Source organism: Aegilops tauschii, chromosome 3 (genome assembly GCF_002575655.3).
Source record: "Aegilops tauschii subsp. strangulata cultivar AL8/78 chromosome 3, Aet v6.0, whole genome shotgun sequence".
NCBI classification, from domain to species: Eukaryota; Viridiplantae; Streptophyta; class Magnoliopsida; order Poales; family Poaceae; genus Aegilops; species Aegilops tauschii.
In genome coordinates this window covers 162742314-162752341 of record NC_053037.3, presented here as the reverse complement: position 1 = coordinate 162752341, position 10028 = coordinate 162742314, and the positions used below count along the sequence as shown (strand labels likewise).

At 52.1% G+C, this 10028-nt stretch overlaps 2 protein-coding genes across 2 annotated transcripts; both read right to left on the bottom strand.

Annotated features, from left to right (window-relative positions):
• Positions 1–2078: 2078 nt before the first annotated feature.
• On the bottom strand, positions 2079–2833 carry LOC141042800 (uncharacterized). Its single transcript, XM_073511695.1, has 2 exons — positions 2691–2833; positions 2079–2589 (listed from the first exon to the last, which is right to left on the bottom strand). The coding sequence occupies exons 1-2, from the start codon at positions 2831–2833 to the stop codon at positions 2079–2081; spliced, it is 654 nt and encodes a 217-aa protein (XP_073367796.1).
• Positions 2834–2995: 162 nt separating this feature from the next.
• LOC109772583 (uncharacterized) lies at positions 2996–3382 on the bottom strand. The gene is made up of 2 exons (XM_020331266.1): positions 3282–3382; positions 2996–3221 (listed from the first exon to the last, which is right to left on the bottom strand). The coding sequence occupies exons 1-2, from the start codon at positions 3380–3382 to the stop codon at positions 2996–2998; spliced, it is 327 nt and encodes a 108-aa protein (XP_020186855.1).
• Positions 3383–10028: the final 6646 nt, after the last annotated feature.

Sequence of the window (10028 nt, the reverse complement as noted above, 5' to 3'; positions counted from 1 at the left end):
CTTAAGGTAGTCTTGACTTTGTTCTGATTCTGAGTCTTTGCTGTGCAGCCGCTGCAGCCGAGGTGCCGGCTTGGCGAACCCGGCTGGTGCAAGCCGGCCACCAGCACCACCTGGCCGCTTGTTATGACAGTCGGCTTCGGGTCGAGGTGGGGGAGCTGAAGGTGGAGGCGACGGAAGCCCAGCGGGCGCTTGCTGAAGCCGGTCGGCTGCAGGACTAGCTGGCCAGTGACAAGAACCGGCTGCAGGCCAGGGTGGAGCACCTCAGGACAGAGGCGACCAAGGCGACGGAGGCCCAGTAGGCCCTCACTGAAACCAGCCAGCAGCGCGACCGGCTGGCCGATGACAAGGGCCAACTCCAGGCCGAGGTGGAGCGCCTGAAGACGAGGCCAGCCACGGCGGCGGAGGCCCACCAGGCGGAGCTCCTCCGTCTCAAGGAGGAGCATGAGAAGGCGGCCGCCGCCAAGGACGTCGAGCTGAAGGCAGCCGTCGCTAAGGTCGCTGAGCTGGAGAAGGTGCTCCAGGACCGCGACTGTGCCGGCAACAGGGAGCGACACAGTATGTTGCTCGAAGCGCAGCACGTGGACGAGACCTTAGCCAGTAAGTGTTTCCTTTTGATTCTGTCGGGCTGTGAAGCCGGCTTCCTTTTATTTTTGTCACTGACTTGTCTTGTTCTTCTTTTTGACAGGGCACTTCCCAGAGACACACATGGTGGTGGAGGAGGCCATTCACTTTCAGTGGTCGCCGCAGGGGGTCATGGGCGCCGGGGTTGACCTGCACGTCGCCTGGACCTTCTCGGAGATCATGATCGCCGTCGAGGCTCGTCTACAGGTCTTGGGCGCGCAGATGGCGCGGATCTCTGAGGCTGGTGAGGGGATGACGGTAGCCCTCTGGCCTGGCGTCGTTGGGCCAAACAGCTTCACGCGACTGGCGCGATGACTGGAGGCCGGGCCGCTGCGGCTTCACGTGTGGCGTGTCTCTGTCGCGCGTGCTGGTGCTGAGATGGCGCTTAGGTTCGTCATGTCCTGGTACCCGGACCTGGCGCTTGACCGGCTGATGGGCCAGCGAGCCGGCACGGAGCACCAACTACAGGCGAAGGCTGGCCGGATCGCCACCCGGGCTAGCTATATAGCTGGGTTCTCGATGCACGACGAGTTTCAGCTGGAGCGGACAAATGATGGTGGGGTCGTTCCTCCTGACGACTTTGGCTTGCAGCCGAACAACCCAGAAGGCAGCCTTGAGGAGTGAGGTCCTTATGAGGACGAGGATACCGGATTGGAAGACACCGGCACCTCGGGGAACCCGGAGGCCACCGAGGGGGAGCCGTCAGCTGCATGACCTGGCGCTGGGGCCGTCTGAAGCTGAAGCCACCCTGTTTTATCTTTCTAGTACTTTTGTTAAGTAGCAGGTCCACCCACCCACTAGGGGCATTTAGCTGAAATGTAATGAACTCTGGCCTTGGGCCTATTTGTCATGATGTCAATATTCTCGCGGGTGTTTATGCCTTTGTTTTTTGTTTTTTGAGCCGTTTTCTTACTTGCTTCCCCTTCGGGCCTCCCCCCCCCCCCCGCGAGTCGAACAGCCGGGTTCTCGTCTATGACAAGGAGTTCAACCCTTGGGAGGAGTGCGCGGTACTTAGGCCCTTCAAACATTGAGCCCTAGCAAAACACCCACCAGACCGGCTGGCGAGCAGCCAGTCATGCGGCAAGTTAATGTGGCGGGGCCGGGTTGGCCAATCCGGCGGACCCAACTTAGTGTTTCACAGCGTGTTGGTGCTTTGGCCCATAATTCTTGCTGTCCAACAGCCGAAGCCAGTACTGTGGCGTAGGGTGAAGTGGAGGGCCGCGGCAACCCGAACACGCCGAGATGTGCTAAGGACGACGGTGGGTGGTGGTCAAGCCGGCCAGCCCTCGTGCCCCAGGGTTGAGCGAGTCAACCCGGTGGTGGGGGTTTGGAAGGAAATTTGCAAGGATGTGCGGAACACAATAACTTGGCAGGAAAGGGCAGCCCCCGAGCGTCGTTCGGGGTTCCCATAGTTTTTCATATGGTTACAAAAGGTAGTGATACATACGTGCATACAGCTAACTATAAAACGGGCGGATGAGTTCTGCATTCCATGGTCGGCTTGTCTCTTCGCCGGCGGTGTCTCTCTTGCACTTGTTCATCTTGCGGACATCGATGAGGTAGTATGCGTTGCGGTCACACAGGGCTTTGCTAATGATGAAGGGGCCCTCCCATGGGGAGGCCAACTTGTGCTGCACGGCTTGCTGCTGGACAAGCTGGAGGACGAGGTCTCCTTCGTGGAATGGGAGGGGCTTGGTCTTCTTGCTGTCGTAGTGCCTTAGACCTTGCTGATAGATGGCGGATCTGCTGAGTGCCAAAAGGCATGCTTCTTCGAGTAGGTCGACACCGTCTTCACGGGCTTCCTTGGCTTGGGCTTCAGTGTACATCACGACTCGTGGTGAGTCGAACTCGATGTCGGTTGGGATGACAGCTTCTTCTCCGTACTTGAGGAAGAATGGGGTGAACCCAGTCAACCGGTTGGGCGTTGTGCGGAGACTCCAAAGGACGACCGACAGCTCGTCAAGCCAACTGCCAGGTGAACAGACGAGCGGCTCGACGAGCCGTGGCTTGATGCCAGATAGGATGAGGCCGTTGGCCGCTCAACCTAGCCATTGGACTGAGGGTGGGACATAGAAGCCAGGTCGAGGCGGATGCCAGAGACGGAGCAGTACTGCGCGAGCACGCCCTTGGCGAAGTTGGTGCCGTTGTCCGTGATGATGCTGTTCAGGACACCATAGCGCACTGCGATGTCCTTGATGAACCAGACGGTCATTGGCCCGTCCAGCTTCTTGATCGGCTATGCCTTGATCCACATGGTGAACTTGTCCACCGCCACCACCAAGTGTGTCATGCCGCCTCAGGCGTTCTTGAAAGGTCCTACCGTGTCGAGTCCCCAGACTGCAAAGGGCCAGGTGATCGGGATGGTCTGTAGTGCTCAAGTCGGCTGGTGGCTGCCCTTGCTGAAGCGCTGGCATCCCTCACACTTGAGGACAAGTGACTCAGCGTCTTGGAGGGCCGTGGGCCAGTAAAACCCATGGTGGAAAGCCTTGGCCACCACGGTCCTGGAGGCGGCGTGGTGTCCGCACTCGCCCTCATGTATGTCGAGGAGGATCTCTATGCCCTTGTCCTGCTCGACGCAGCATTGGAAAACGCTCGTCGAGCTACGCTTGACGAGATCGTTGTTGATGATATTGTAGGCGGACGCCCGACGCTGTATTTACCGGGCCTCGGACTCGTCCATGGGGAGTACTCCGTTCTCCAGGAACTCTGAGATTGGCAGGGCCCATGATGGAGCCCTCACCACGGTGAAGACGGACACCATGGCGGGTTCTAGGCGGCAGCCCCCGGGTCGGAGGTGATGACGGCCGGGTTGAGTATGGCAGCCCCTGGGCCGGGTCCAGCAATCCCTGAGCCGGGTTCTGTAGCCCCCAGGGTTGGTCGAAGATGGCAGAGGCTGAGTCGGACGCGGCCGCCCACGGGCCGGGTTCCGCAGCCCCCGTTTGACGCCCCGAGTCCGATGCGCCCAGGTGTCTTCCAGTTCTTCGCCGTCGTTGCCAGGTCATTCGCTTGTGTGTTGCACTTTGTCATGTCATCATGTGCATCTCATTTGCATTCATGTTCGTCTCTTGCATCCGGTCACTTTCTCCGTTGTCCGTTTCGGAATCCGACACTCTCACACACACCCGTCGCACCTCCCAGATCTTGTTTCGTGAGCAAGAGAAAAACATTCTCGGAATGGGCCAAGATTTGTCGAGTGGCCTGGGTATATCACCGGTAGGGCGCCTGTCAAATTTAATTCCATTTGGAGGTCGTTTGGTACCCCAACGGTTAACCGTGTAACCACCGGAGCCCCCTCTCTCTTTGCAGCCCAGCACCCCTCCATAGCAACCCACTAGCCCATCTAAACCCCCTCCATGCTCTTCGCCGTTAGATCATGATCGTGTGGGCGAAAACAACACCTCAATAGCCATCTCCTAGCTCCCTCTACCTATAAAAAGGCATCTCCCCCTCTAATTTCGGGCGAAACCCTAGATCAAACCCCCTCCGCGCCACCGGACGCGCCCGGGCTGCCGCCAGACATGTCAAGTCGTGCCCCGCAGCGAATCATGGAGCTCCACGTCGCCACCCACGCCTCCCACCGCCGCCGACCCGCACGGCCTAGGGCGGCCCCTCCTGGCCCGGGTAGCCGCCGCCGCCTCCCGAGTGTCGCGCCGCTGCCGCTCGCCTCCGCACGCCGCCGCCTCACCCACCGCACTGCGCCGCCCCACCGTCCTTCGCCAGCCGCCGCTGCCACCACCGCGAGCCACCGCCGTCGCAACCCGCGACGTAGCCTGCGCCTCCGCCTCGCCAGAGCCGCGCCGCCTCGGATCCGGCCAGGGTTGGATCAGATCCACCAACCCCGCCAACAAAACGCGGCGCCCCGTCCCGGATCTCCTCGTCCCGCACCATCTCGTCCACTTCCCCTCGAGGTCGTTCTTTTACGAAGTCCCTGCAAAACCATCTCATATTGCATTCTTGTGATGTGTGTAACTTTGTGCATGTAAGTCCGATGAGGATGTTCTTGATATGAATTTGTTCATCTCTCGATGCTATTCATGATGATTGCATTTTAATTCATGTTACTATTCATATTGATGCCTTAATCCTTGTTGCAAAAGTGCTAAATGTTATAATCTGCTGGAAGTTATCATAACTTGCTGGTTTGTCTTTTTCATAGCATTTAGTGTGATTATGTTTTGAGCATCATGTCAAAATGTTTTAGGAGCATATTCATGCCATCTTTTAAGTGGTGCAATCCATGTACTTTTATGTGCCCTGTGGTGACTTGCACAAGCTTGCAAAGTGAGCTACTTGTTGTTGCTGATTTCACTGACTTGATGATTTCTGCCAAGTCTGAACCTGCTATATTATGTTGCCATGTTAACTTGATGCTACTAGTGAATCCGTGCATATTTAGGAGATGTTCAGTACGGATGTTCTGTGGCTCTTTTTGTGCCCTACCCATCCATTCCCTTGTTTGAAATTATGGTCTGCCGTAGCTTGTCATTACCATGCTCTAAAATTGCTAAATAATATTTGTCAGCCTGTTAACAGTAAGTTCTTTTTTTCCCATGTGAATAGCTAATATTCTATGCATCCTATGACCATGTTCTTGCCATTAGTAGCTGCAAAAACATGTCTTCTTGCTGTTGGTAATATTCACATGCCATGAAATGCCTTGCGGTGAGTTGCATAAGCTTGCAAACATGCCTACTGTCGCTGTTCCTGCCATGTTCAGTTTATTTCTGTCTGCGAGTCTGTTATTGTTTCCCATCTTGCCCTGATGTTTTGAGCATGGTCTAGTGGTTTCTAGCAGTAGCTCAGTGATCATGTTTTGTAGTGCTTGACATGTACATGTTTGCCATGCCATTTCATGCCGTGAGTTGTTCCTATAGCATATACTTTTGTTTTCTCAAAGTATGCATCATGAATATGTTTTCAGCCTTTGTTTTCCTCCAAGTCTGAGAATCTGTTAGAACTTGCAATCTTGTCTTGATGAATGCCATCGATCTAGAGGTTATATGGAGATGCTTAGTAAGCCTGATTTGCTATGTATAACCTGTAATTTAATGACATGCTTTTAGTTGCTATGATCTTGCAATGTAGCATCATTGTTTCATGCCTCCAATATGTCAACATGTTATTCCTGCTCACATGTATGCCCTGTTTTTCGCCAAGTCATAATCTGTGTTATAAAGTTGCCTTTTGCTTTGCGCATGTTGGATTAATCTGGATGCCTATTAACCTAAACCTTAATGATATTTTAAGTGTGTAACATGTACCTTAAGTTCAAATCAAGTTTGTGCTCATATGGTTCCTGTAGCATGTTGTTTTGATAGTTGCAAAGTGCCTAGTTGCTATTTTGGGCAGATTGTTGTTATATCTTGTCTTGAGTGTATTTGTTGAACCGTGGCTCCGTTTGGAGCATGCTCTATAAGAAACTTGCTTGGTTTTGCATGTAGTTTCGTCATGCAATGTTGCATCCATGTTTTGGAGTGTTTGTGATTGTGTTTTGCTTGCATTTGCATCAATCCTATGTTTAACTTGTTTTGCTCATATCTTCTAGGCCGTAGCTCCGAATTAAAAGAACCTTATATATAACTTGATTAGAAAACTGTGTATATCATCATGGTGCATATTAACTTGCTGTTTAAGAACTTTAACATTGTGTTTTAATCAGATCAGGACCAATTTCTAAATTTGCATATGAGGACTTACCGGAATTGTTATATGTTGTTTCCGGCCTCATTTAAACTTGCTTTGGTGTGGTGTTCTTGTATGCATCATCTCTTGCCATGAGTAGCATCATGTAGCCTTGTCATGCATCATACTTGGATGAGAATCATGCCATGTTATGTGTTGTGTGCTTACCGTGTTGTTTGCTTCTTTCCGGTTGTGCTTCTTCTCGATAGTTCATGTTTCGTTGCAATCATGAGGATTCGCTCGGCTACGTTGGTTCGTCTTCTTCATGGATTTGGTCTTCTTCCTATCAGGATTTCAGGCAAGATGACTGTTACCCTGGATACCACTACTATCTTTGCTTTGCTAGTTATCTTGATGATATCGCTATGTCGCGCTACCTACCACTTGTTTATCAAGCCTCCAAAATTGCCATGATAGCCTCTAACTTTTTCACCATCCCAGCAAACCGTTGTTTGGCTATGTTACCGCTTTGCTCAGCCCCTCTTATAGCGTTGCTAGTTGCAGGTGCAGTTGCAGGTTGTTCCATGTTGGGACATGGATATCATGGATATCATGGGATATCACAATATCTCTTATTTAATTAATGCACATATATACTTGGTAAAGGGTGGAAGGCTCAGCCTTTTGCCTGGTGTTTTGTTCCACTCTTGCCGCCCTAGTTTCCGTCATACCAGTGTTATGTTCCTTGATTTTGCGTCCCTAACACGATGAGCGTTTATGGGCCCCTCTTGACAGTACGCTTTGAATAAAACTCTTCCAGCAAGGCCCAACATTGGTTTTACCATTTGCTCAACATAATAACTAAACATGATAATAAACTTGACGCATAGGGAGTTAGCGGTACCCGAGGTTCCTTATTCAACCTAATACATGGGGCTAGTGCTGATGGTGTTGGTCCCAAACAAAAGTACTGTGCGGGGCCGCCCCTTGGCAACTTGGGGGCATTTTGGCACCTGTATGCGTCGCTCATTCGTTCTAGCCAGAGACGAGATACGCGCGGCTACTATCAGGGTGTCGGCATGTCGGGAGGTCTTGCTGGACTTGTTTTACCATTGTCGAAATGTCTTGTGCACCAGGATTCCGAGTCTGGTCGGAGGGTTCCGAGATGGAGGATTGTCTCCGTGGATCGTGAGCTTGTCATGGGCTAAGTTGGGACACTCCTGCAGGGTTTAAACCTTCGAGAGCCGTGCCCGCAGTTATATGGCAGATGGGAATTTTTAACATCCCGTTGTAGAGGACTTGAAATAAACTCAATTAAAATACACCAACCGCGTGCGTAACCGTGACTATCTCTTTTCGGGTGCGTTCGAGAAGAGAACACGGTGGGGTTATGTTTCAACATAAGTAGTTCAGGATCACTTCTTGATCTACCAGTTTGCGACCGTTGCATAGTTTCTCATCTTATTCTTGTACTCGTGAGTTAGCCACCATACAATGCTTAGTCGCTTGTTGCATCCTCACCACTTATCCATTCCATACCCATTAAGCTTTCCTAGTCTTGATACCCATGGTAATGGGATTGTTGATTCCTCGTGGCTCACAGATTACTACAACAACAGTTGCAGGTACAGGTAATGCGATGATCATGATGTGATAGCGATGTTTACTTGTTTTGGAGTTCTTCTTCGTCCTCGTCGATCTTGGGATAGGTTCCTGGTCGGCAGCCTGGGCTAGCAGGGTGGATGTCGTTTGAGTTTTTGTTTGTGTTTCATCCGTAGTCGGATGTTGATCTTATGTATGATGTTTGATGTATTCTTGTGGCATTTGTATGCCCTTTGTATGTATCCCCATCTATTATGTAATGGTATGACGTAATGATATCCACCTTGCAAAAGCGTTTCAATATGCGGCTCTATCCTTGGTGGGACCTTCGTGTTCCTCTTGGATAGGATCGCATATTGGGCGTGACACCCTGGGTCCAAGTTGGAGGCGGCAGCGCTGAGCTTGCACTACAAAAAAAGACACATCCGTGACATTTTGGGCCGAACGAAAAATATTATGTCATGCTTATGACACTTCTATGACGATAATTGTGACAAAACCCTATGACAAAAAATCATGACAGCAAATGGGATTTTCTTCCTGGGCGGGCCGGAGACGCAGCTGCATGACATTCTTTGGGCCATCCATGACGAAAAAAACCGTGGTAGAAGCGAGGGCGAGGAAAATATCGGGGAGTTCCCGGTTACGGTGGGTGGTCGGGGGCAGAGCGATGCGCGTTTCTCTCATACACGTACGCGCGTGGGTGCAAGGCATTGGGCTCTAACTGAACCCGAGCGAGGCATTCGCTTACTGAACCCGAGCGATTGCACTGCAGGCTACGCATTACTGAACCCGATCAAGCGATTCCTTCGCTACTGCTGCTAACTGAAGCCGATCGAACCCTGCTGCCTCCTTCCCTTGATGAACAGTGAACGTTGTTGGGGGGGTTGGATGAACAGTTCCCGGTGGGGGGTTGGATGAATAGGACCCTGTGGTAGTAGAGGCCGTTGCCGCTGGATGAACAGGACCCTGATCGATCGAGCCGGTTGGGGGTGGATGAACAGGACCCCGTGGAGGGCTGGTTGAATAGTAGCCGGTGGAGGGCTGGATGAACAGTAGCCCATGGAGGGGTGGTTGAGTAGGACCGCATGGAGGGGTTGGTTGAACAGTAGCTGGTGGAGGAGCGGTGGAGGCTGGATGAACATGAGCCTGTGGATGAACAGTCGCAGGTGGAGGCTGGAGGAGGTTGACGGTGGATGAATAGTAGCCCGTGGAGGCAGTCGACGGTGGAGATGAACAGTATCCCATGGAGTCCCGTTTTGTGGTATGCCACACCCCTCCCGATGAACAGGACCCCCGTTTCGACCGTAGCGCTCCAACACAAGTCCGTTTCCTCCATTTTGCGGTACGCCACACCCCTCCTGATCAACAGGACCCCGTTTCAACTGTAGGAGGTCCAAGAGAAGTCTGTTTCCTCCGTTTTGCGGTACGCCATACCCCTCCCGATGAACAGGATCCCGTTTCGACCGTGGCCGGTCGAACACAAGGCCGTTTCCTCCGTTCTGTGGTACGCCAGGCCTAGTTTCGATCGGCTGTTCCGTCCAAGCCGGTTGGCTCCCGATGAACACGAAGCATTCCGACCCAGTCGGCTGCCTCCCGATGAACAGGACGCTGTTTCTCCGTTCCGACCCAGCCGGTTCGCTGCCCGATGATCAAGACGTCGTTGCTGCCATCCGTTGCCTCTCCATGTACACAAGCCCTGGCCGTCCGTATTTATATGCGCGAGTACGCGCTCGAGACCCCGCCCGTATGTACATACGTGGCCATATTTTTTGCCCTGTGGCTGTACATACGTGTACAAGACTTAGACAGGACTGTGTGAACTGTTATGTCGGGTGCTCTACAACGACACGTGCTGCTACTTACTCGGCCATGGTTCATACTTGCACAGAGACCTGATACGTCCATTTTGCATCATGCTTTTATATCAATATTTATTGCATTATGGGCTGTTATTACACATTATGTCACAATACTTATGCATATTCTCTCTTATTTTACAAGGTTTACACGAAGAGGGAGAATGTCGGTAGCTGGAATTCTGGGCTAGAAAAGGAGAAAATATTAGAGACCTATCCTGCACAACTCCAAAAGTCCTGAAACTTCATGTAGGCAGTTTTTGGAATTAATAAAAAATACTGGCGAAAGAATCAACCAGAGGGGGGCCACCCACCATCCACGAG